At 37.4% G+C, this 27923-nt stretch overlaps 1 protein-coding gene across 2 annotated transcripts; it reads right to left on the reverse strand.

Moving 5' to 3' along the window:
- Positions 1 to 4201: 4201 nt before the first annotated feature.
- COPS2 (COP9 signalosome subunit 2) lies at positions 4202 to 27655 on the reverse strand. 2 transcript variants are annotated; one of them, XM_055809952.1, is made up of 13 exons: positions 27474 to 27655; positions 17074 to 17187; positions 15940 to 16017; positions 15215 to 15340; positions 13747 to 13836; positions 13549 to 13626; positions 12624 to 12798; positions 11409 to 11587; positions 11230 to 11282; positions 8862 to 8959; positions 6998 to 7080; positions 5775 to 5833; positions 4202 to 4957 (listed from the first exon to the last, which is right to left on the reverse strand). In XM_055809952.1, exons 1-13 carry the CDS (start codon positions 27525 to 27527, stop codon positions 4813 to 4815), a joined length of 1332 nt encoding a protein of 443 aa, XP_055665927.1. In that variant the 5' UTR covers positions 27528 to 27655; the 3' UTR covers positions 4202 to 4812. The 2 variants fall into 2 exon arrangements, with proteins under 2 accessions (XP_055665927.1, XP_055665922.1); XM_055809947.1 differs by having other exon boundaries at positions 13747 to 13857; positions 27474 to 27614.
- Between the last annotated feature and the right edge of the window lie 268 nt (positions 27656 to 27923).

Below are 27923 nucleotides of genomic sequence, written 5' to 3' on the forward strand. Positions count from 1 at the left end.
TCGACACAAAAATAAAAAATGGACTCTAAACCAAAATACCTCTGCAGTATGGAAAGGCACTTGATAATGACTGTATTCAAAAATTAAAGTCACGGGACTACAAGCAAACCTGAACAGTGCATGTGTGGCTATTCACGTTCTATTTACACCTAGTGGGTACAAAGTCCTACGAAACACGCGAGGATATGGTTAAGCGTGTCTCTCTGAAATCAAGGCAGCTTCTTACACTGACAGCTGAACATACGTATAAGCTTAATCGCGCTGGCCTGAAAGAATGAAATAAGGGTTGCTCAGTAACACCCCCGTCCACCCCCGAGGTCTGAGCAGGCTGAGACTGAGCTCCACGGCAGCGCTGCCTGAATGTGGACTGCAACAGCACAGGCAGCTGCGGAGGCTGCCACAGCGAGCAAGTAGAAGAGGCAGCAGGAATGAAGCTGACTCCAAAACCGACAGTTTTACTGGACTGGGACTAAAATCTTCAGCATAATTATAGAAAAAGACAAGTACAGAACACAAAGTGTATCTTGGCAAATAAACATTTGTATCTCATGATACAACATGTAGCATCCTGCACAGGCAGCTAAGGGCAGACGCGACAGGGAGCGTACTGCAACCAGAGAGGGATGGTGAGCTGGGAACTAGTGAACAAATCTGAGAATCACGATTCTGACAGCAGCATGCGATTACTACCTGGCAGCAGCCACAGCGAGCCTAGCACGCCCACCGAGAGCAGCTGCAAAGAGGCAGCAGAGCCAACCAGGACAGATCCTGCCTTGCAACTCTTTGTAACATGGCCAGGAAGGGATTAGCTTTTACTCTTGCTGTAATGCTCACAGTAATTACATCTAAAATTTAGTGCTAAATATGCAGTTATTGTAATCCAGATGCAGTTTGCAATCTACCTTTCCACATATTTAGAAGCATTTAAGGTGGTAATAATCCTTTCTGTCAATATCTTAATTAACTCTTAACTATGACTAAGTGTAATGTAGTATTTTACCTGGTCGCTAATCTGGTTCTAAAACATATTTTTAGCACTTTTAAAAATAGAAGCTTAGCTGTTAATTATTTTCAAGTCACTATTAACACCTGTGTATGGAAATTTAGTTCACATAACTGCTGTATTTTTGAGAAAGGAGTACTGTCCAGAGGGATGTACTTTTGCTCTTAATCCATACATACACAGCTCCTGCTCAAGTTCATTAATTCACCACCTCTCAAAAAAACAGAGAAAAAAAATAAAGTGTGAAAATACAATCTTCAAATACAGACACAAAGTTTTACAGCTGACAACTTCTGAGTAATTACAAAAATCACAATGTTTATTTAGAGACTACAAATACCTTCATTATATTATCCTGCCAGGTGCATTTCAGCTGCATTGCTTTTTTTCTGGTTATTTTGGTCAGTATAGTTTTAAGCCTATTTAAAATGAAAGGAAAATGAAACCCTGACTACATCATGGTTTCACATCCAATCCATTAGAGAAGGGCTTTGAGATGAGAAAAGAATACATTCCTCCAAAGTATGTTTGAGAAATTATAATAAAAATCTAAAATGCATGCACCCACATCCTCCCAGATTTTGTTTGCATGATGTTGAGTTCTAATGCATAAGCTTCACAGCAACTTAAAAGCAGGGTTTACATAAACAGAGCTTAATCACTATTGTAATCTTACATAAGATTACAACAGCCACTAAAATATTCTTTTGCGAACAGTGTTACTGGTACTAGCTAACGTGCCAGTTTGTGTATACCAACAGCAACACAAGTGGTATAAAAACATCCAAAAAGTTGTGAAAATGAACAAGGAACGAAAATTGTAGAAATTTAATGACTGGAACTGAGATTGGAGAATGCAGTGAGGCTGCTTAGCACTTCTTGGACAACCTGCAGTGAAATAATTCCACACCACCCCCCCCCCCCCCAAAAAAAAAAAAAAAAAAAAAAAGACCAAAACATTAATTAATTCATCCTCATCCTTCAACTGCTTGTTCACTTTTCCTGAGGAGGTAGAAATAACACTAGAGCCAAATCTACCAAAGTGGGCTACAGCAACTCCTAGCAACTTCTGCTGCAGTTGTATGACAACACAGGTTTCCCCGCAGAAAATTCTCATCTCATCTTCTAGGTAAAGAATTATGAGAACTCAGAAAAGGGGTAGAATCCCTTAGGGATTATATAAATCTTCATTATGTGCCTAGAGCACAGATGCTAAGGCACTGTATGCATGAGTAAGAACTAAAGCATGCCAAAACACACAATGTATTAGAGGTAGAGTGACACTTTTTTTGTCTAAAAACACATTGCTAGCCTTCACTATTCAAACTAATAGTCCTTCACTAGCTGGACTAGTCCTACTACAATTAGTCCTTCACAACAGAAAGATAAAACAAGGGAACTGGTCGAATAGGACAAGATTTACTGCAGTATTCCCATTTCTTTCTTGAAAAAATCCAAATACACCTCTCCAACAAGACATAGCTGGGGTGGGAAAGGTTACATCAGTTACACCAGACAAAGTCGGGAAAACTTTTTTTTTTAAAGCAATAAGTTCACGCACAGTTCTTTTCTACCTCCTTTAGAAGACAGTAGTTGCTCCTTCCTACAGCAAGGGTGGCAGGAAATGGCAGAGAAAGAAAACATGCTGAAATAGCTGTCACTGTCCCCTGTCCCCATGGGAAGGAGAACCTTGAAATAGCTGTCACAGTCCCCTGTCTCCATGAGAGGAAGAACCTTGCAAGGCTGGCTATCCAAATTAAAGTCTTTGGATCTGTAGATAAGGGTCCCAATTACTGAGCAGTATTACTAAGTTCAATTTCACATCCCCAGATCTTAGTGGAATTTTCAAAGTAAAAACTACATTATACATCAAGCACTGTAAGGAAACAAAATACAAACAACGTGCTTTAGTAAGTGTTATCTACAGATTTTATGAGGGGAAAAAACTTCACCTTTGCATATACACTAAGTTCAATAAATGCATAAATCAGAAATACCTATTGGTAAAAATATGCACCAGTGAAGGAGAAATGCTCACCCAAGATTCTGCATCACACTACTCATTCACCACATTAAGTTTTACTGTGTAAACTCTAGAGGAATAAAAAAAAAATCACTTTCTTTGACAACTGCAAAGCAAAATAATTTTCCAAGAGATATAACTATCCTTCAGATGAAAGTTAATTTTATCCTATTTAATTAGACACTGTTACCAATTTAAATCCTGCCCTAGAACATGGAGTTTACCACAATGTCTTGTATGTATGTGATGGACATGTGTCATTTATTAGGCTTTTTATTATTCTTGGGGTGGTGTTAATTGCTCTACATACATATTTTTTGTTCTACTATAACAAATGACTGTGTGTGGCACTGCTTTGTGCACCATTATACTATACCCTATACCCTCAGCTTTAAAACAGAGTACTTGCAGTTATGGAGTAAGTGACCCTAAAAAATTTCTTCTACATTTCTGAGTCCTGCAAGAGAACTTTTATATCGGCTCCAGACAAGGTGCTACAGGAAGAAAAGTTGCTGTGGTCAGCAGCGCAGCTCTGTATTTTAAAGGAATCTGATGATCCCAAAATCTTAAGATGTGAAAGGCATGTGCCTGCTATGTGGTAGGACTTCAGGACCTGAAGAGCAGCTCTGAAGGGACTACAATACAATTAAACATTTGAGACAGAACAGATTCCATTATTACTGAGGTCACTACTTGGTCCTCACTCTATACACACAGTGTTGGTTTATATACACTGAATTTGGTCAAAAAGACCACAGATTAGGCAAAGAGAGGTAACAATCAGGGTCTGCATTTCTATTCCTAGGATACTGCTTGGTAAACCTGTATTCTTTAAGTACCAAAATAAAAACCGAGCATATTCCTGAGAAATGCCAAATACTCACCAACATGAACTAGGCAGGACTGATAATAGTTCAGTATCTTGCAAGATAAAAGTCAGTTAAGCAAGATGCAAGCTGCTAAATGTCAGCTTTTAAACTCGTTAGCATTTACGTTTAACTGTTTCGGGGATGGGGGGGGGGGGGGGATAAAAAAGAAAAATCAACAGAGCACACGTACTACTTAAAATCTCCACATGGTCCTTCGTGAGGTGAGGATAAAGTAATACCTATATTCTTTTAAAAATAACAAAAATAATAATCAAGTATAATGAAAGCACATCAAGAAACAAACTGTACAATTTCTGAACTGCACTGTTTATTTTGCTGCTTGAAACCTAAGTGACAGTATGCCACTATAATTATGGGGTTTCTTCTAAACCTTTACTACACTGCAGGTACAGAAATATACGGACACATTTTTGGAGAATTGACATTTTGCAAAATGCAGCAAACATTTCAATTTATACATGAGAAAAGGAAGTGTTCAAAAGGGTATGCATTTCAAGTTATTGCAGGTTATTTCTGTGAGAGAATTTCTGCAGGTAAAACATGTTTAAATTTAACCAACAGTAACGTGTCAGTGTATTTAAAATCATGACAAAAATCTTCTCTCTGGTCATTAACTGCCCTTTGACAAATTACTAGGATGTTGTATGTACAGGGCAAGATGTCAATACAGCATAAATCCCGTGGCATTTTGGTTTTCTTCTGGAGATTAAAGCTGTTTTTTTCTTGGGATAAATGCAGCAGCAAAACACAAACCAGCTGATCAAAAAAGCACTTCTGCCATAACTCCAATAATTTCAGGGCACACCAACTGACAGTAGTTTTGCCATTCCCAGTTCTTTTAAGGTTTACATCACTGCACTGTTGCCTTAAGTACGTTTGTAAAAGCTTGTTTTCTGTTAGGCCAGCTTGCTGACTACAGCCTGGTTGAGAGAATTTAGTTGGTTGGTCCATTTATCTAACGCAGTATACCGTGCACCACCCCTCTTCTGATGATCCAGTTCTAGGAGCTGGTTGACTTGATCAATTCGGCCATGTATAGTGCTAGAAGTAAATAAATAAATAACCATAAATTGCTAATGTACATGGAAGTAGGAGCTGACAATAAATCAGAGGTAAAATAAGAGGTTGCCTTACACAACTGAGACACAAAGTCCATTTCAGAATTCAGCACTTACGTAATATATTATCCTGGGTAGTACTACCTATTTAATTGTCATGATTGGAAATCAAACGAACTACTTCATTGGGCAATGCGTATTTTATCTGCCTAGCTATGACCTACATATAAAGTCTGAAGCAATAAAAGGTAAACAGTTCTTGAAAGTCAAGGAATCATGAATAATGGAGATTTATGTAACAAGAAATTACAATATAAATCTCGGTATGAATTATGTTTTCCTAGTAGATGTAACAAGTTACCTTTATAAAAAAGATTTTACAAAATGTAGGTAAGTTTTTCCAATCAAGGAGAGCAGACTACTAATTTGTCAACTTGAAAACGTACTTGAAAATATACATGGGTACAAGCAGAAATTACGAATAATATTAAATTTCATAATGTTATAATAATTCGTTTTATATAATAATATAAATTATTATTTATTTAATAATAAGTTTATTATATAATTCAAAATTATAAACATGCCACTCAGTCTCTCTTGTATAATCTTCTTGGCTCACATCTCACAAATATACTTCATGGCTCATAAGCCAAGCAAATACAAAGACAGCAGCATTACCTTTCAGTTCTAGCATCAACCAGTATTGCAACAATGTACAAAAATGGTTTGTTGCTTCTTGTATACTTTGATTATTTTAAAGTAACCAAAAGATCAGTAATCAAGAATAAAGTACATACTTATCCAATATGCACTGCACAAGCAAGCTTTCCACATCAGCTACATCTATGTTTAACTCCTAAAAGAAAAAGAAAACTCATTATGCTGCTACACTGTTTTGCAATGTTAAATCCTTCCAATCTTTACTTTCATGTACAGAATTTGTTTTCACTTCAAAAGTATCAAGTCAATAATGAACTCTCAAGCAAAAGAACTCCACCCAAAGCATGACCAATGATCAAGAGGACAGTAATTTTTCAGAAAAGGCTGAAGAGGCTAAAGCAAAATTTTGGAAGCTCCAGAAATTAGTTGCTTTGCTGACGTACTGGGGGGGGGGGGGAAATCCAAACAAAAAACAACAAAAAACTCCCACAAAAATCCCCACCACCACAACCAAAAAACCCCAACATAAAAAAAAAAAACCAAACCAACAACCACAACAAAAAAACCCAACCCAAAACCCAAAAAACAAACCAAAACAACACAAATCCCCAAGAAATAAAATAAGACAATAATTATCAGAAAAGAATGGGTCTGTACTCAAAATGATTTAGAGGACTAACTGCATCTTCTGGCTCAAGCAAGTTTTAAAAATGTTAAGACTAACTTAAAAAAACCCCAACAAACAGAGAATTCTAAAGAGAATTTAAGTGTAAAAATAAGCATCAGTACTTGACGATATATTTTGGAATGCTGTGAATTTTTGCCAGGAAAAAAATCACAGACTCAAAGAAGATGAAAATAGTAATCTATTGTCACTGAGTTTTGACTTTGTTCTTTCCAGACTAGGGAATGAAATCAGTGATTCCAGTATAATAGTTGGTTTGTTCTATTACCACAGTTCTGTAACTCACACAACACAGACATTTGAAAATCTCTTCTGAACAAAAGGAGTTCGTATTTGGATTCTTATGTTCATAAAATTTAGGCTCATAATTACATTTTGCGTTATAGAATTTTTTTTATATTTCTCTTCAGAAAAGTGCTTTTCTACACCGAGTAGAATATGGTAATCAAATATGTTAGAAGTATATCACAGCACACATTATAAAAAGCATTAGGACATCACTTGAAATTTACGTTTTCACACTGCAAAGCTGCCAGCAGTGCAGTGCATAGTACTGCTTTATGGTTTAGATTGTGTTTTAGATGTTCTATTTCTGGAAGCACTGTATTTATTTAAGAGCTTTTATTCACAATTAATCATTTACTTACGCAAACACAAGGCTCCACTGACACATACCTTAGAAATAAAAGGAATATGTATTCTTGTGTAAGGCTTAATTAATTTTATAAGCACTTGTGTTCTGATGTTTCGCAAAAGCTCTGTAAGAGAAGAAAAAATTTAATACTGTAGTAACAACAGACTGAAATAAATATGCCATACAGCTCCATACAGCAAGATACCCTAAATACTATCATCTTTTTTCAGAGATGGGAAGAACAGCAAGATAAAGGTACCCTCTTTTTCCAGGGATCCAAGCAATATGTAACTCTGAAGATGGCCAGGTAAGAGTTAAAAACTCTTTAAACATGGACTAATGTATTCCCTGGTAAAAGCTTAAATTACTGAAACTAACTGGATAAATCATATGGATTACTGCACAGTATGTCTGCCCCTTTAATTTATGGCCAGAACGCTTGCCTTGTTCAGAAGGGAGAAAAGGCGTTCTTAAGGGTTTGAAACTTAAGTTTGCGTGCATTTACCTTCATGGGGAATATTCACATTTTCAGTTAAAAGATCAGGGCCTAGTAGTACAATTAAGAGGAGGAATTGAAGAAGTACAAAACAGTCTGCATTAAGTGGCTGATTTTGCTTAGGTAAGATAGTGCAGCCATAGTTTTAGAAATTTTTACATTATTAAAGAAAATTTGAATAAAATGAAAGCATAAATTACTATTGTAAAATGAACTGAAAAAGAGCGAGATCCATTTTTACCTAACTAGTTACACAAGGACTGTTTATATAATGAAAAATACTACCGAAGACCAGATTAGGTATCTCAATAAAACTAAGGAGATTAAAATGAGGCAAGGTATGTAAACGTTATAACCACAAACATATTCTGTATCACCGCAGAGAGAAAAAAGATGAGACTGTCTTTTTCCCCTCTGGGTATCACTAGCAGACTATTATCATATAAGGGGTGAAACTCAAATTCTCTTCAATCCTTTGATTCAACTGTCCTCTCCCTGTCTTGCTTTCCAGTTCTGTCATACTTTCTTCCTTAAGCATCCATCTCTCTAATCTTACAGAGTCTCCCTACAAGAATTTGAAGCTTACCAGCAGTCGACGCGTAACAGCAGTAGAGGGGTTATATTTAGTTTCCCCTGCTGTTTGCCATGTTCTCTTTTACAAACAAGAAGTCTAAGAAAACCAGGTCTCTGGATTTAACTCTTTTCTTTCATGTAACTATCCAGCTAAATGACCTTGCAATGTCACAGTAAGCCCTATGCTTGATGAAAACAGTAGTTATCTGAAAAACCGGACACTATATTCAAGCAAAGAGACTTTTATATTCTCAGCTGTATGACAAATGAGGAGGCAACTTTATTTTGTCACGTTAATGGAATGGAAGGGCATGTGTTAATGTGTTTTATTATAGGTGCTATAAATGCAAACATTGTTTTCAACAAATACATTAGAATTATGTATCTTGTTACATACTCTATAACTACTCATTTATTAATGCAGCTTTCATTACATTGTCTACTCAGTTTGTCTTTAATCTGAAGCAGAAAATTAACCTTATAAACTAGCAAACAAACAACTTTTATCAGGGTTGCCCTCATTTAATCCTTACAATGGAAAAATCCCCACCACTCAAAACATTCAGTGCCTAACGTCACCATAGATATTATCTTAGAATATCTACTCTTGCTAGAACTTTCTCCATCATTCCTGCAATTCTTCAGAGTCATTCTACATGCCTGGATGCATGGTGGCCTTCACCAGCTTCTAAAGATCTTGGAAACAGTAAAGGGAATTGTCCACAACTAATTACAAAGACCTCCTATTCTACCAAGAAGAAAAATAAACTGGGGGGGTGGGGGGAAGCAGCTTACCAAGGTATGAAAACAAGGATTAAAATAGCCTGCAAAAATACCTTCAATGTGCTCCCTTATGAAGGGATCGTCCATGATGTTGCTGTGATTTGTTTTCAGAATCTTCTCAAATTCAGTGATGTCGTTATTCTGATAGGCACTTCAAAAAAATCAAGAGATTGAATTACTCTCTTTAAAAGTTAAACACACTCGTAAGACTGTGTTCTACATCATCTAAAAAACCCCCATATTAAGTGTTGGTGGCAAATAATTATATTCAGAACCTTTATAAGGAAGAACTATTTCAAGATAAGATGCAACTGAAATGACCCTTCTCCTACTTCAATTGAAGTAGCATTTACAAAAGTTTTGTATGAAGATTCAGTTATTCCGCAAGTGCACTCTTGTTTCAAAACTTCTGTACTTTAAGGAGGTATTCTTTAAAAAAAAGCTTGACCCTAAAAATAACCAATTTTGAAAAGTATCTTTACTTGAATTTTGGCTTCATGAAGCTATACTTCATGGAACAAATAAGAGCTAAAAAGAGTCTAGTGGGCTGCTGCTCTTTCTAGAAATGTCCATCTTTAGCTGAATTCTAAAAATGCTGGACTTCCAAGGCTAACCATCACTAATTCTGGCATAATATTACTTTTTACATTTTTATTTATAGCTTATTTTTAGTATATATATCACTTAACTAGTCAATCTTGTTTTCTGAGAAAGGATTACAAAAATAAGGTGGGTTTAGACACCTATTGTTCAGTAGTGGCACCACAGCATCATTTAAAGGCAAGAGCTGTAACCACTGAAACAAGACCTTTTCCTTGAAATATAATGGTTATACAATTAAAATCTATCTTTTCTTACAGGACCAGTCAACTGTGATAGGGAATAGCTACTAACTAATCAAACTTACACAATAATTCAGTTATTATTAAGCTACAGACTATCAATACTTAACCTGAAAGACATAGTGTCCAACATAAGCATTCAACTTCTGTTTAATACTACATCAAACATATTAAAAACATCTGTTTTTCCTTCATAGTCTCTGTATATTTTCAAATTGTTTTCAAACTGATAAAAACAAAAAAAGCATCCTTTATTATCAGTAAAATAGGCAAGAAAAAGACCTGTAAGGTGGAACTTGAGGAGTCTGTAAATGGAGTTAAATGAGTGGAATGGACTGTATCACATGAAACCAGTAAATTTTACTTCATAATTAAAAGGAATTTCAGGTAAGTATATTTTATGGTTTATTCCAGAAGTGTCTCTTTATCACAAGTAAAACATTCAAGATCCCAATATAGAGTATAGGAAGAATTAAAAACATATTTGTAATCTTTGGAATTGATTTAATCTTCTGCATATTTCTTGTCTACACTGCTTTAATTGCATTATTGATTTTAAAGAAGCAGTTATACTCAAATGTCAAGATAAAAGATATAAATTAAGAATATGAATAAAATCAGATTGGGTAAGGCCATCTGGAGTCCCTTCTGCCTCAAATTCACATGAAACTATGACAGTGAAGTAGAAACGGCATGTCTAAAGTGGAATTATTGGAAACAGTCCCTTAATAACTGCCAAATAATTTTTTCATCGTTACGTCAATAATGGGTGAATGTCCTTGCTTTCAGAAACAATTTGCATGCATACAATGGTACAGTACTGTATCAGTATCAGAGCATGGTTTGTTCCAACATGAGATCAATTGTGTATTTCAAAATGTGAACAGGCATTACTTCTTACGTAATGAAAAGGTGGGAAAAGTTTTCTAACCCACCATTCTTTTCTTTTACTTTATAAAGACAGGATACGGTGATTGGAACAGATTAGCTTCAAAGCACAGTATACAAAAACTGCCTCAGTTCAATTTATTTTGCTTGATGATTTTAATACACTGAAAGTTCTCACATCACAGTTGCCTCTAAGAGGTAACAAGGCCTTCTTTTCATTTTCACATGTTTGAAGGATAGATCACTTGAGATTTCAGTTTCATATTCCTAAATTATGAAACTCCTTTAGTAATCATGACATCCATGCATCCAGTTATTCTGTTGGCTTTGGTATGAGACGACAGTCATCTCAGTTTCTCATATATAATCAGCCAAACCCTAAAGACCAGTTGCAGTAGAAGGTGGGACAACTTTATTTAATGGAAAAAATGAGGGTTTTGCCATTGCCTAAGAAACTCAGCAGAGCAGAAGATAACAGCATGTTTCTGTACCCCTACCTGGTATAGTACAGATACTCTGGTATGTCATAGTAAGTTTTTCTTGAGAAAAACAGTTAACAAATATATGCCCAATATTTATGAAATAACTTTGTTAGCTGTGCACAGAAAAGCCATCTCCAAAAATATTCCATTTCAGGTTTGGAAACTACATCATTTTCATTTTTTGTTCTCCAGAAAAATTAAAATCTTACCTTACTAAATTCGTCATTGCTAGAATCTCTGGATCATTTTTGTATGGTTTAGCCTACACAGAACAGAAAGCACAACATGCATGTTTAGATTTTAAATATTTTTTTCCATCTTCATCTTTTGGGTAAATTCCCTATCAATTCAGAAAAGGGTTGGAAAAAAGGGAAGAAAAAAATTATACCTCCTGAGAGTCAAATGGATTTATACCAGATTTCATAAGCATGTTTGCTAGGACCAAGTATTTTAAGCAAGTGGTTCTTCTGGGGCTCCCTGATTCATCATAATTCTTGAATGCTTCAAAAAAATCAGTATGTGCCTTTTCAAACTCTCCTTCTCTTAAGTGCATTTTGCCTCCACATTCTGAAAAAAAAACCACAGATGAAGAGAAAAGGAACACTGCGTGCTTGTTGCTGACTACAATAATTGTACTCAGAAGTTCCAAGCTATTTCTAAATAGATTACTGAAATATTTTCAGGAGTCTTTTCATTCTCTAAAATAGCTAGAAAAAAAAGCATAGGGCCTTCACATACAACACTGCCATTTGAATAAACCCTATTTCAAAGAAGAAAAAACAAAACCCAACCCACACAATAAATCTAAAAGAACACTAATCTTCACAGCCAATCATTATTTTAACCTTATGTTAAAATACTGTAAAAACTGACATGGAATTTATCTCCGTTTCAAAGGCAAGAGACTCCCTATATTTATGGAATTTTCCCCAATCTGTTGAACAGAACCACACAGAAAAACTGAGAAATACTGTAGATCTCCTTTTACTTCTGAAGTATCCCACTGCTGCCCGATTGTCTGTGCAAGTGCCTACCCCACACCCAGGGGAAGAGGGGAGGTATTCTGGAGAAAGTGTTTTTCAAGATACACAGCATGTTTCCACTATAATTCATCATTACAGATAATAAACAGTGTTTTCAAAACACATCTTAAAGCCCTTTGGTTCCTGATGAATTTTCAAGAGGTGAGACATCGAGCACAAATTCACAGAAGGGGATTACAGAATAGCAGTCCCTTCCAGCCTTGGTTTTTGTCCTTTGCAAATGCCTTTGTATTTATCCTTTGTTGCCTGCCATGGTGTCAAACAGCTCAAGTCTTCCTCTTGTTCTTCTGTTGCTTCTCTCCTACACTATATTTAGCCAACAGTCCGGCCCTTCTGAGCAGTGCATCTGGTACTTAGGCACCAGAACAGCAGAGCTGAAGTCCTACAGGCGGCAAACATTAAATAATGAGACAGTAGCCACTGCATTTGTATATGGTTTGCCTGCCTCTGAATCTACAGGATCCTCTCTCTTTATACTTGGAACTGGAAAAAACATTATCAGTTTTTCATAACACTAATCTATGCAAAGAAGTTAAATGAAAAATTCAAGATTAACTTGCCTCTGATAACTCCCATGATCAGTGGATGAGGAATGGCTGACTTGATGTGCAATGACTGTTCATATAGTGCTTTAAGTTTTTTGTTATTTTTCTGTGCTGTATACATTTGAATTTCCAAAGCATAGATTTCCAATAGTTGAGTACCTTTTTTTAGATCATCTTCCCCATCATCAGTCTAGGATAGATTAAGTAATAAATACTGTGAAATTTTAAGAAAACAGTGATTTCAGTTTTACGCTAGTAAAAATCTGATTACCTAATACTCTCAGTAATTTCCTGTCAGAAATTAGGATATTCCTAAAACTTTAAAATCTTGATATAACTACTAGCACAAAACATACCAGTTCTCACAAGATCTTACCACAGGCCAAGTTCTGAAGCAATTTATTAACGGAAGTATTTTTGTTTAATTGATTTCCTCAGAACTTTTACCGTTTACTCTTCAACTTTCCTTAAACCACACTCTCAGTATATAAATGCAATGACTGACACACATACAAATATATAATACATATGATTTCTGCTGCCTATAACAAGCAGCAGGCTGCATGGCTAATTTTTTTTTTTCCTTCCAAATGCAAAATTAACAGCAGTATTTTCAGTTTTGAGTAAAGCTCACTCGGAATCTTCACTGTATTTTAAAATAAATGTCTATGCATTATTTATTATTCACATGTGCTTCTCATCCTTGCAGCTGACTACAAGGAAACTTAATCAGCAGTTGGGAACAATTTTTAAAAAAAATCATCTTTAAGCAAGGAATAAAACACTTAGCATTTTTTGTTCATGTTATCAAACAGGTAACAAATTAAAGCAGGCTCTGTACCAAAGCTCAGTAGCATGCCTCAAAGACCAATAACAGAAACAGATGTAAACAATAAAATAAATGTTTACTAAGCTACAGTGATTTAGAATATAAAGGTACCTGGCACGACTGATGCAGCTGACGCAAAATCTTTTGTAGCTTTCCATATTCTTCTCGTTCTAAATATAATTTGCCAAGCTGTAATAAAAAAAAAAAGTTGAAGTACTAAAGTCTATTCAGATTTTACAATTATAATTTGTAAGAGTTAGCTGAAGGTGTCACAAACAATAGCAAAGAACAGTAAGTTATATATTTTACCTTTGTGTTTGTCTTAAACCACAATCTATCATTCTTAGCATCTTTCAGAGCTTCAAGTGTTGTTTCATAGAATTCCTGAAGCAAATCCATCTGACATAAAAAATCAGAATTCTATAATTGTAAACAGCAAATTTGTACCTGTTAATAAAGTCAATCTGAACAAGCTAAAAGTGCATGCTTGAACTTCAAAATAAGAAAAGTATCTGCATTATACTGAATGTCTGCTTTTAAATTGTAAAGAGCTTCTGAAATAACAAAAGTAAGTACACTTGCTGTTCTGATAGAAATAGATACAATTAAAAAGTCTTCACATTTTAAGATTTGCAACTATCTATCATGCTAGTGAAAAATGCCACCTTATACAAGCCCATCTTATATAACCAAGTAATAAAATTCTTATGTTGTGTAAAAAAAAGACAAAACACAGGCAACATTGCTCCTACTTAAAAGGAGGAAAACAAAAATTATCTACATATCAAAAAAGATTTACAAAGAGAGAAATGGTGAAAAGGAAAAGATGCTTTCTCCTTTCTCTACTACCAGTGTTGCATGAAAGAAACCTCTTGAGCACATCAAACTGTTTCTTTGCATAAAACCTGAAAATACAACATCCAAAATGGAAATCAAAGTGCTGACTGTGACCTTTTAACACAGGTCCTACAGACAATGCATTACTATTGTTTATGGCCATTGTTCTTTCGTGGATAACAGATCCGTGGCTATACATCAAGTTAAGATTTCCAGATTGTCTCTCCAGGTCTGGTTCCGCTGTATTTAGCCCAAACACAATGACCTCTGCCAACAAGGTATAGTACAAGACAATCCTTTAGACTATCATTCAACTATTACACTTTCATTGTCTGTAAGTGGCAGGACAGGAAGGACTGTGATGACGACAGAGGCGTCATCATGAAAGACCAGTGACTCTATATATGCAGGAATTACTTCCAGGCAGTCAGTTCGTTTCTACTCTCTGTAAAGCTTCTACAACACAAAAGAAAATTTGGGCTGTGTATCTATGAACATATGCCTAGCTTGCACAGTACACTCAAAACCAGGCAGTACTTAACACCAAAACTTCATTGCAAAGTTTTTCAAAGGCTTCCTTCTCCCCTCAAAGTAAAAAAAATAATAGTATTGTTTAATTACAAATTGTGTTTGAGAAGGCAGTTATAGTGTGTAGCTACTATGCTAAAATAAAAAAAAAAAAAAAGTTTTTACTGTTCTTATTAGAATAGCAATCCCAGGTAAATGTTGCCAAAAAAAGATAGACAAATTTACGAAGTTATCTGTGTTGACAGAATCCGTTAAATGTGGGAAATATATTTTAACATATGACAGCAATTCATGCTGCAAATGTTCCCCATTAAGATTAAAAAACCCAAACCCAAACCACCATACACAAAAAAGTCCATTGTTAAAAATGCCAGGAGGAAATCCATGAAAATGAAAGACCCAAAGATCTAACCTGCTTGGAAGTAGAGATATAATCAAGAATAGAATTGATGGATTTTTCAGAGTAATTCCTCGTAACTGCACTCCGTATGTAGGTCAATAACTGTTTATATCTGTTCATCATTTCAGGAAAGTTAGTCTACAAGAAAAAGAAAATTACATTATAATTTTTGTCTTAATCATTAAAAACTGAATTATGTCTTGCAAATACAGATACAGAAAGGAAAGCATAACAGAAAGCCTATGCAGCAGTGGTTGCTATTAGGAACTTTTACATCACCACTTTACACACAAGCAGCAGAATCAGTAATAACTTCAGCAAGACTGCATGGATTAGACATCTAAAATATTTATCTCAACAAAGAAAACAGAGTTGGCTATACAACTATTTGGAATGGTTGTGTATGTAGCATATAAAATTTTCACTGATTTGTTCTGGTGAAGTACACACAGAGAGAAGTGTTACTGGTTTCAATGGTAAGATACCTCAGAATAGCAAGGACTGAACCTCAAACTTTCAGAGAGTATCAGCTGACTACAGTAGCTATTTTGCATCCATTTTGCCTTTGACTTACACCACAATTTCCCTGCCATGTCTGTAGTAGCCATTAAAGGCTGCAAGACATGAATTCTGGCAGATTTAGTTGTCATAGCCATAAATTAAAATAATAACTTAAGATCTCTGGATCAAACACAAATTTATGCCATTTACTCTCAAGTGATAGCTGTAACTCCTACCAATTTAAAGTTTATTTTAATCATCTGTTTCAGAGCTTTGAATCCCCATTCTCCTTTTTCACCTTCGAGCTCCAAAACCTGAAACAAAACAATTTTAAAGACAAATTTATAAAAGCTTTATTCAAACCTAAATTGATTTGCATCTTGTTTAAAATGTACATAACCCATACATGCCTTTTCCCACCACTCTGTTCCTTTCAAAGTAGTGTTTGACTCTGCCCTGTTCTTCAGTTTTGCTCTTCCCTGATACTATTGAGAAAGTTAGTGAGGGATATGTATCTTACTTAGTTTTCACAACTTAGCTGATGTAGGGAGGGTGAATTGTTATTTATACATTTTGTTGTTGTAACACCAGACACTAAAATTTAACGTCACTCCATAAATACATACACACAAAAAAGTTGTAGCACCCCCTGCAAAACTGACTCAACCCGCCCCTTGACTAAATTAGTCAAAAATTTGCACTTCTGAACCACTATAGTTCCTTCATGTATCAGAAAGGCTTCTAGGCTTTAACATAACATAGTTAATGGATTTTTTTGTAAGCAAAAATTTTAGAGGTTTTTTTGTCATGTATATAATAACGTTATACACTATAAATAAGCCAAGAGAGGCAAAACCCTATTTTTTCTTTAAAAAGTTACATCTGGCATATTGCTTTCTGGCAGCAGTGTGCAAACACTAAAAATTTAAAACTGACACGAAGGAAAGAAACTGTGTCACTAAGTAATTACATGTTTAAAGCTTTGGAATCAGATAGCAAACCAAATATAATACATTACATAAGGCACTGGGGAAACACCGTTTCATTTTAAAAAAAACGAATGGATCTGGCTTCTATGGTTAACACATGAAAACACACTTAGCATAGTTTAACTTGGTAAATCCTGAAGATTAAAAACTCAGTTCTGTGATAAAAATATGACTCTTCCATGTCCTATTTACGCCCCCCAAGAATGATCCTGAAAGGCAGTCAGCCAGGACTCTACGTTGTCCAATGATAAACTTAGCACATTAGTAAGTTAAAATATAGACGTTATTCTTAAAATTCCAGAAACTAACTCAAATGGTAAGCAAGTATTTTAAAATGTGAATTAATATGAAAATAACAGATAGAACATAAAGACAGAAAACCTTCTGAAAACTGCTTAATGCTGCTTTGGGATCATCTTCCTTCAAAGCTTTGGAATTGTAGTATTGATTTTCCAGATCCACATTTGGTTCAGAATTGCTGTCCTCAGAATATTCCTACATTTTCAGGAAAAGAGAAAAAAACAAATAAAAATCAGAGAAAAAAGAAAGGTTCAGAACTTCTAATACTGTGCTCAAAATTAGTAAAATATAGTAAAACATACTGTTCAAACTGACATGGAATGCTTATATATTAACAGAAAATCTTCAGATTTCGAGCATGTAGCAGGTATGGACTCTTAGGATGATTTCATCTCTCTTCCATTACTAGGCCAGCCTCACCACCCACCAACACTTGCCTGTCAACAGATTTCTTTCTGGACTAATGAACTTGTAGCTCTACCAACTTTGTCTTTATGACAAGTACAGACTGTATTATTAAAATTCTGCCAAGTTTGGTGTTTAAGGACAGACGGCTAATAGCATATGTCATTTTGGGGGGAGAGCGAACATGCTGGCCACCAGTCTTCTAAAAGGTGCTCTATTATATGACCTTTGCTATCCACAGAAAAGACTGGCTGAGCTGCCACACAAGTAGTGATTCAGCAATAGAGGACATAAAATGCTTCCATGAATCTCTCTCTAAACTGCCTTTTTATGTCATAATGATTCATACTTGTCTAAGGAAATAAAAAAAAAGAATGATGATAACAACAGCTGCTTCTGTGCTGAGAAGCAGGAGACAATTGAGAAAATGCTAAAGATACTGCCAAAGAGGGTGGGGTGGGGCATAGACACCATAGTTTAATCAAATAATTACCCATCATGTACACTAGCGCCAAACAAATTAAAGAATTTACTTCTACTAATTATTACTTCATGTTGTGGTTTAACCCCAGCCAGTAACCAAGCACCACACAGCTGCTTGCTCTCTCACACACACACCCACCCCGAGGGGTGGCAAGGAGAATCGGAAAGGGATGTAACACTCAAGGGTTGAGAGAAGAACAATTTAATAATTTAAACAGAATAAAAAAAGGTAAGAACACAATAACAATAACAACAACAATTATAATGAAAAGTTGGGGAAAAAGGCTAAAATCCAAAGGAAAAGGGAGAAAGGAAAACAAGGGATGCACAGTACAACTGCTCACCACCCGCTGACCCATGCCCAGCCAGCCCCCGAGAAATGACTACCCCCCCAGCTGACCCTCCAAGTATATATACCAAGCGTGACATCCCATGGTATGGAATACCTCCCTGGCTGGTTCAGGTCAGCTGACCTGGTCGTGTCGCTTCCCAGTCTCTTGTGCCCCTCCAGCCCTCTGGCTGGCAAAGCCCAAGAAACCAAAAAATCCTCGACAGTATAAACATTACCTTGCAGCAACTACAAACATCAGTGTGTTATCAACGTTGTTCTCACATCATAACCAACACACAGCACTGCACTAGCTACTAAGAAGAAAGTTAACTCCATCCCAGCCACCAGGACAATTCATTAAAAAAAACAAAACAAACCAACCAACCAACCAAACAAACAAAAGTACTCCAAGGCTTTTTCTGATGAAAAAACCCTTAAGTAGTTTATCTTCTTTTGCTGAAGGACAATGTTGCATGCCTGAATTGCAAAACACTAACAAAGCTCAAATAAACCTCAAATGAAGTTGTTACACAAGTTAAAAATATTTCACATCTGCATATTCAAGACAACTTTTCTCAACAGAGCGCTTAGCTATTAGGAGATCAACTGCTTAATAGAAACTGTTTAAATCTCAAAGTTATTGTCATCAGAGTAACCTTCCCCTGTAACAATATAAAGAATGCATAGTCAGGTGCCCTTCGTTAAGTTGGAATTTCTTCTTTTACTGTACTACTTCATCAGGCATATTGATTCCTTTGTTCATTCATATATTGCTAATATTAATGGACTCCTTCAAAACCATGGGAAGGAATGAAAAAAAGATGAGGCAAGACAGAAGTTTTAAATTAGCCGTCTCTTCCCTACAGTGCAAGCACATCTTTCAAAGTTTAAGTTTTCTGAAGTTCTAATGGAAAAATTATGGGAGCTAACAGTTGGCCCAATTTCATTAAACATGGTCCTTGAGGTATTTTTCAACCTGCTTATATTTGTTACAGGTAGGCAAGATGCTCATGTACGTATTGATTTATATTCACATGAAGTATTAGTACTTTAGTCCATTAGAATGAATGGACTTAAAAGCTTACCAAATTCCACAAACCTTTTTTTCTGAATTCTAAGAGAACTAAAAAACTTAATACTGAAAACTGCAAAGAACACAGGAAGGAAGTATCTTGTTTCATTGGGGTGACTTTCATTTTGGTTAGCTTTGTTTCGTCAGTTCTTTACCCTATTGATCCAACATTGACGGTGCAGCTACAAGAACATATAAATGTCAGTAGCTGTAAGTCTACCAGGCACCCTATGACGATATACACTGCCAAAGCTTAAACAGCATGTAAGATACTTGCAATCAGCTGATGTTTATACCAAACTTGAACAATGGGGAATATTTTTGGCAGAAGTATCTATTTGTACACAAATAAAAGTAAACTAAATTAATTCCTTTTAGGAAGCAATGTGCTCTGTTAGCCTGAAGCGAGACACATCTAAATGTTCACCTTAACTCTGGCAGTGATTCTGAATGTGGACTCATATAGGAAGCCTTTTTTCAGATAATTTTTCTCAATGCTAGCTAAATATCCCATAAAGCTATTTTTGTAATAATATTAATACATAATAAGGAGTAAGTTTAATGTCCAGAGATAATTTTTTTCTAATGGAAATACTCTGAAATGCATCAAAGGTAGTAGTTTTATGTTCTCACAGCTATATTTTTCCTTCATTCTATGCCTCTTTGCCTCTCATCAAATTTAGGATGCTGACATGGACTCAAAGCTCTAAGGGAGATAGGGCTTTCCTACTTCCAGGAAATGCTATGTAAGGTGCTTGCTTTAAAAGGCATATTTAGACTTAATGGCTGTGAAGAAAACTTTAAAGCCATGAACCAAGTATGAGATGATGCCATGAATCTCTAGACAATTAAAAATAAAAACCAGCCATGCAGATACTGCATCTTAATTTGCATCAATGCCCAATTACGCCAGTGCTGAACAGTTCAGAAGAACCAGCACTCTGCCTTCTTTTGATGCAGAAATGGCTTAGTGCTGTATGATATCAATGTGAGAACATTTGGCTTTTTTCAAAAGCAAAAGGAAAGAAGGAAGAAAAGTGTGAAGCTGTATCCTCAAAGTTCAAAACAAGAAAAAGATGCATTTCCTTCCCAGTACTGAAAAGTTCTTTTAACAATAAATTCAGATACCAAACGCCTAACCTTTCCTCACCCTCATTTTCAATACTCCTGCTTCCTGTCAGAACAACTTCCCCAACTCAACTCTTCCAGGTAGAAAGTTTGTTGCATCAAACAATGCAATACCAAACCAAAAATGTACAAAAATTAAGTAGAATATCAGGTTTACAAAAAGGATTTCTACTTAACTCTCAAAATCTCTTCTATACCATCTAGAACTAGTATTCTGCATAATAAAGAACATTCTTAATTATAACTTCAAGATACAAAAGCACCTGTGTGATATACTTTAGCCCCAGTGGATGTAAAAAAAAGTAACAGGCCTAAAAAACTGACAGAAGTCAGCATACACAGAACTGATCTTTGAAACCCATTTGGTTCTCCCTTCCTGAGAGGATCAAAACAAACAAGTGGGTTTTTTTTATTATTACTCATGAAATCAGAAAGCCCTGATACAGCTTTTAAAAAAATGTAGTTTTAAAGAAGTTAAGACATTATTTAAGCATTGCTTCATTGAAAATCTGCATGTTCTAAATGTAGTCAGTTATAAACAATCCAATCCCATCACATCACTTTTTGGAGGAAGAAAAATTATCACACTAGCTCAACTGTAATGGAGATAGAACCTCTGATGTAGCTTACTCTGCCTGGAACATAGTTCTTTCAAATAATTTTAATGAAAGTTAAATTAGTATCAAGGAACCAATTTAATTTACAAGTCTTGTATTAAGTTTTCAGAAATTTAATTTCACCTAGTACTAAAAAGCTTTAAAACATTAAGCCTCAGCTTCTAAAACTAACACATATAGAAGACAATTCACCCCCGTCAGCTTTATTCATCCTTTTTAGGGCATGGACCCATTTGCAGTTTCTCCAGCAGCAAAGGCAGGTTAAAAGCATCCAGCACTCCCCAACCCCTTGCTCATTTCTGGTCCTAGGATTCCCCTTCCCCTTCCCTGCAGCAATTCAACATTTTATGCTGTACGAGTCCTTGATGACGGCTGATCCTGCTTGGGTTGAGAGAACAGACCCGCCAGTGCTTACACAGATGCAGTCCTGAGGCTGGTGAGCTATGGCAGAGGAGCAGGTGACATGGAGGGTAAGAAAACCAGCTGTGGTTTCAGAAAACTGTAGCCGAGGCCTTAGTCAATGTGGTCTCCAGAGATTATATAGGGCTCTTGAAGCATGACACCTCTCCTCACAGACAGAATATGGTACATGAACTTGGAAACCATAACACTGTATCGGTGACATTTAGGAGTAGACTTGTGGTATTCTAGCAGATTGGAGTGGCACATTAACCTGGTACAGTTAAACATGTACAAACCCAAAGACATACTTTGTGAAAATGCCCATTGTTTAGTTACTAATTTTTTTGCCTCCTCTCTTGCCTAAAGCACTTCCCTAACCTCTACATTGAAAGCGGAGTGATAATCCAGAAAAAACCAAACTTCTGCTTCTCTGTGTATCATTCACTATCTGTATAGCAGCCAAACTCCTACTTTGCCAACCTTTTAAAAAAAATAAAAGAGAAAGTAACCATTCAGAAGATAACTTTCCAGACAGAAGACACAACACAGAGTTCTATTTCTGTAGAAACCTATCCTTCAGGGACATTATTAACAATACTTATTACTGTCAATTTTCAATTGCTGGTAATTTTACCAAATTTCAACCATGCGACTGACTGAAAACATGCTTTTTTTCAGAAGTGCAGTTGTTTCTGAGAGTAAGTCTGGTACAAAGTTGATGTTACTTCAGCTAACTGTGTTTCATAACCATGGCATTTAGGAGGTCTGCTAACTCTAGGATTTGGAGCGAAGACCTGATATTTTGCAAGAGTACTAGTGATGTGGGTTTGAGGGGGGGAGTGGTTGGTTTGTTTGGGTTTTTTTAAAAAACAACACAAAAATGCCCAAATGAGGCCAACTGGAAAAAAAAATTCCTCGTGGTATTAATACAGTAGCTTGCCAGCTAGATTTGTTGAACATTTCATCCACAATGAACATGCACTATTTTGCACTGGCCACAAGTGACCAACTGAACACCATCCCAGCACTAAGTACAACTTTCTCTGCATTTGCTCTTCCTGGACCACTGGCCCCCAGGCAGCAGGACAAAAGCCAAGTAACAGTTTCTATGTGCATTTGCCACCGGTATCCAGGCACATGAATATAAAGAAAGCAATCAGGCTGGAATGCAAAAGAGTAAAGAGGAAAGGAACAGAGACAAACCGTGAGACTAAAAACAGTGAGTGTGCTTCATCTAAGAAGTCTGCAACCACTCAACCATGCATTGGGAGTCCTGGGTTTCTTTTTCATATTCCAGGTGTCTCTGCTCTTCCGCTCCTATTCACTAACTCTGCAAGTCATCTTGTGTCTGCTGGCTCACACCAGGGCTGACACCAGGAATAAGTCTGTGAAGCCAGCAATTGGCAATGGGGTCAGCACAGTTCTGTGGAAAGACAGGGCTCTGCCTTTTTTTTATTTTTTTTTTTAAGCAGAAGTTGGAAGATGCATAGAAATGAGACAGGAGACTGCAGAAAGAAAAAAATAGTATTATGACATGTAAAGAGGGTGGAAGCGTCTTTTCTTTCACCCTCTGTCACACAGCTCTCCTATAGTTAAGTGCGTCCTTTTCTAAAAGTCCAGGTTTTAGCACGACTTTAGATTTAATTTACTTCTGTTTAATACTAAACTGTGTATCAGATCCTGGGGAGCTCAGCTCTGAACGGACTGCTAAATAACTCTCCCAAACCACTCCCCCCCCCCCCCCCCAACAAACAACCAGAACTTACTGACACTTGGTCAGATGGAAAGAATTTACTAATTATTCTCATGCTTTTTGCTCCAGTATTTCCTTCCGAGACATTATGGTAATGAGAAAAATAAGCCCCAAATATATTAATTCTGTGTTTAAAGATGAGTCTGAAGAGAACGCATAAAATAAAATATCAGGTCACACACTGAATCAATATAAAATAGTAATTAATTCAGAGAATAGTATATGCTATGTCCTCTGTGAAGCTCATGATTTTTTTTTAATCACATACTAATGTAATTAAACATAGAAAAGAAACAGAAAAGGGTAAAGTGGATCCGCTTGATTTGCTATCTGCCTAGTTCTGAATGCTTGTTTTTGCAGCATTATCACTTTCTTGTTTGCAATATGCATGTAGTTTTTAAAACTACAGCAATACTGAAACATAAAGAATTGGGAAGAAGTACAAGTATCTGCATGAAATTTCAACTATCTATTAAAAAACCATCAATATAAGGTAGGGGGAAATTCCCTGTCTATTGATGAGACTGCTTAACAAGCTTGGTAACATACAGAAATTCCTTCTGAAATGGACTATATTTCTCCCTGTTGGAAAGAAATAAGCGAATAAATTCGTGTTTACGAAGCTGCCATTCTGAGAGCTTGAAATAAAATGTAAGACTGCCTATTTCCTAGTTATCAACACAGCCCGAAAAGGGAAATCCTCAGTAATCTGAAAGCATGCTTTCCATATTTGAGCCATGTCAATCCCCATGAACCTGTAGCCATCTCACCAAGGTGCAACCTGCTGGCTGTTTACTGGAAGCGCACACAGCTCTTCTACTGAAGTCACTGAAATAATACAATTCCATAACATAAAAGGACAAGTTGCTCAGCGAACAGATTTGACTATCCTTCCCCCAGATTAATTTTAAAGTTGAACTTCAGAACACAAAAAAAGATGTGTCATTAAGAATACCAGCGACAAATTCATTATTTAAAACAAACAAACAAAAAATAATCAAGTAGCTGTATTACAACTGTCAATATGTTGTCATTGTACAATGAAAAGAATCAATTTCTAAGGAAAGGCTGAGTTTAGTCTCCAAGTAAATTTTAAATGTAGCTGTTTGTCTGAGACTGAAAACAAAAAAGTTCACAATGGTCCTTCCCTCTTTCTGCTTCTCCACCCTCAAGCTGAAACTAGTAAACAGAACCTGGACTGACAACATGTAAAGCACCTAACAGCACCAAACTAGAAATTAAAATTGAGTGGTTTTCATAATGACCAGTAAACATTATTCTGTTCACTGAAGCATAGAGTGGAATAATTCATGTTATAATCAAGGCTGTCACTGTACATTACCAGCAAATTGTGCATCCAGGTTCATCCACCCGCGAATATAAATGGAATTTTTTCCTCCCATCGAGACCTCCAACAGATACAAGTTAACTTCTATAGAAGCAGCCAAGGTCATTTACATGCAAAAGCTTGACTTTTAACCCAATGAAAACCTAAGCAGAAACAGTCAGCTATGATCAGTAAAGTGGGTAGTCTTCAGTTGTTTACAGTGTAGTAATTACTCTAATTATACAAAAATGCATGATGAAGCTGGGAAAGAGCTAGGCCTACAGACTATCTGTTCACATTTCAGTTCAAGTGCAAACATTTGCATCCTTTAAGGAAATTTAACTGGCTGGTTCTACACAGTCAGCAGGTCAAGAGCACATTTAAAGAGGAACAGCCATAATCACTTCTAATAAAAGCTGACAAAATGAACACTTTTTTGGGAGCCTTCTTTGCACTACTATTTTTAGGCTAGTAGCGACCCTGGCAGACCTGAATCTAGTTTTATCATACTGTATTTTGACAAAACAGCTATTTCTTTCATTAACTCTTTCTGTAATTACCGCCTCTCCTCCTATTCCTTAAAAAAAAAAAATTCACCAACACTCTCACGTACTCTTTTGTTTTCAATAGTGTACTTACCTGAGTATTTTGTCTTATACTCTTTGTTTGTTTCAAGCCCTTCTGTGACAGCCTTTACACTGGACTTGAGAACCATGCATCTCCTTCTAGTCTTAGTTTAACTAGATTTATATCAAAATGAAAGGAAGAAACCAGGCCCTGTCTTCAGGGCTCTTAACTATTTTCCAAAACAATTTTGCAGAACACTGCAATTACAGTTTCAAACACATTTGAAAACAACATTCAGTCATGGTTTGTCAGTCCAAGAATGCCGAACTAGTCTAGCTGGAATATTTTTATTCTGAAATTCTGGGTTGTTTTTTCTCCCATCAGTTAGAAATCCCAATTAAATTTTCAAAAATCTGTTTTATTTAAGGATACTTAAGTATTATTTGGTGCTTTAACATAGGATTTACATACAGAAGATAAAAAAAATAACATGCTCCTAACTATTACAAGGAGTATTTTTAAGTTTGGGAAAGGTCTGGGCTAGTAGTAATTAACGATGATGAAAACGTGCCAGGAAGTAACTCTACTGTCAGGGGCTGAAGTTTGCCACAAGCAAGAAGTTTCAGCAAGGCCTTTCTGATGAGGAAGAAAGTACTTCACAGGAAAAAGTGTCACACCAGAAATTATTCTTGGTGAACACTGACATAACACACAGTGAGCTCCGAGCTGCACTCTTACTGAAATTTATATGCAGACAGCTGCATTTAAAGATTGAAAAAACCACAGTTCCAATGGTTTCTCCGCATGCCCAGTTCTCATGTTATGGATATTAAAGATGAATTCTGCTGTGTTTAGTATTCCATTGTTTGTATCACATGGAAAAATAAACACAGTATTTTAAATCAGGACATGGATTTCAGTGTTAATGAATGGAAATTGATTCTCGAATAAACTGGACCAACAAAATATTTTAATAGTCTCAGTGTATTGCCTTCAGAAACCTTGTTTGCAGAAGATTGTGAATTCATTCATGGACCTAAGTGGAACAGTAATGGTTCTTGGAATACTGACACAAGCAGCTCATGTAAGATGACAACACATGTCAAACCGCGCTTTTACGTGAATTTAAAAAAACTCAAAACCAAAACTCAGATGGTTTTATTCTATATCCAAAGTCACACAGCTTATTCTGAGCAGCTCATAAACGAATCTGTCCAGAAACTATTTCAGATAAAATCAGAGAAGTCTCTTGCATGAATTCATAAGTAGCAATGATTATCAAGTAATCTGTTAGAAAGCAAGTCTTCCACAAGCATCTGGGGTTCTTCAGTGAAACGGCAGTACTGTAAATACAGGTTTAGCTGAAATGAATGAAATACTCAAGCCTCAACCATACACAGCTTTTTTTAAAAACGCCTCTGATCTAAAAACCTATGCAAAGTTCAGAAAAGCAAAAAACCAACCAATCAAGCTTCAAGCCCCAGTATAAGACAATGGCAATAGAATTACAACTAATCAGACAGCACAGAAAACATTTTTTGTTTCAAATATGACAGCTATTTGGTTTACTAACATAGCACAAGATGGTTTTACTCACTGTAAAAATTTTGTTTTTAATAATCTAAAGCAGACTCGTTACAGTAAAACACTTCAATTACATTCCCAACAACCCCCCCGATAAACTGGTCTGTTGCTAACTGCAAGCAGCATTTTCTTAACTGCAAAAGCTTAGAACAAAACCTGATGTCAAAATGCAGCTCGATATAACAGGACAACCCCCAAACTCCGCAATTAAGCGGGGGAGGGGGGAAGCTCACCAAGACTATGAAGAAAAAAAGTTAAAAATGAGTATACCCTCGACACATTGCATCAGAAACCGGCTGTGGGGCCATTTCTTCTCTTCCCCCCACTTTTCCCTCAGTTTGACGCTCACGCAAGCACAAGACTGACATGTACCCCCGGGGACCTCCCGCAGCCGCGGGTGGCGAGGAGGGCAGGCAACTTCACGACTTTATTTCGTGCCCGACACTGGGGTCAGAGGAGGAGGAGGAGGAGGGGGGGGGGGGCGGGGGACAGCGCACCGGAGCCCTCCCTTCCCCCTGACCCCCGGGGAAGGCGAACGGGGGCGCAGGCCCGAGGGGGCCAGCCCGGGGCCTAGCTAACCGCCCGGGGCCGAAGCTGGCCCGTTTTCTCCGCGGGGAAGTGGCGGGGCCTGCTCCGAAACCAGCACCCGCCCCTCGCGGCTGCTGCCACCACCCCTCCCGGCCGAGAGGGAACTCAGCCTGTCACCGCTCCCTGACGGGGCAGCGCCCGCCGGGGCGGCGGCCCCGGCCCCCAGCGGCACCGCTCCCGCGAGGCCCCCGCGCCGCCGCCCCCCCCCTCCCCCCGCGCCCTACCAGGTCGTAGTCCTCTTCATCATCGCACATGAAATCATCCTCCATGTCAGACATCTTGGCCGGAGGACGGGCGGGGGGAGGGGAAGGGGGCCGGCGGAGGGAGGAGGCAGCGAGGACGGCCCCTTCTCCCACAACGCCGCGCGGCGCTGCCCAATGTGGCTCCGCTTCGCCCGGAACCCGCTGCCGCCCGCCCCCGGCCCGGGCCACACGGAGCCCAATCGGTGCTGCACCACCGCCCGTTTCCTCTCCCCGCTAGCAACCGGCCCTAGCAACCGCCGCCGCGCTGCCTCGGCCCCTGGCGCCGGAGGGGCCTCCCCGGGCCACACCGCGGTGGCGCCGGGGCTGGTCGCCGTGTAGCCGGCTGTGAGCGCTGCGAGCCCGGCTCCCGCGGGCTGGAGCTGCGAGCCTTGCGGCCGCGCCTCTGCATGGCAAATTCAAAAACCTCGGCCG

Source organism: Falco peregrinus, chromosome 1, assembly GCF_023634155.1.
Source record: "Falco peregrinus isolate bFalPer1 chromosome 1, bFalPer1.pri, whole genome shotgun sequence".
Lineage (NCBI taxonomy): Eukaryota > Metazoa > Chordata > Aves > Falconiformes > Falconidae > Falco > Falco peregrinus.

Bases quoted from the DNA above. Each gene is read 5' to 3' on its own strand.
- COPS2 (XM_055809947.1), bottom strand. From the start codon at position 27,527: ATGTCTGACATGGAGGATGATTTCATGTGCGATGATGAAGAGGACTAC. The intron at 17,188-27,473 runs GTAGGGCGCGGG...CTGAAAATGTAG, and splicing joins ATGAAGAGGACTACGACCTG to GAATATTCTGAGGACAGCAA. The intron at 13,858-15,214 runs GTTAGATCTTTG...TTACAATTATAG, and splicing joins ATATCTCTACTTCCAAGCAG to AATTCTGATTTTTTATGTCA.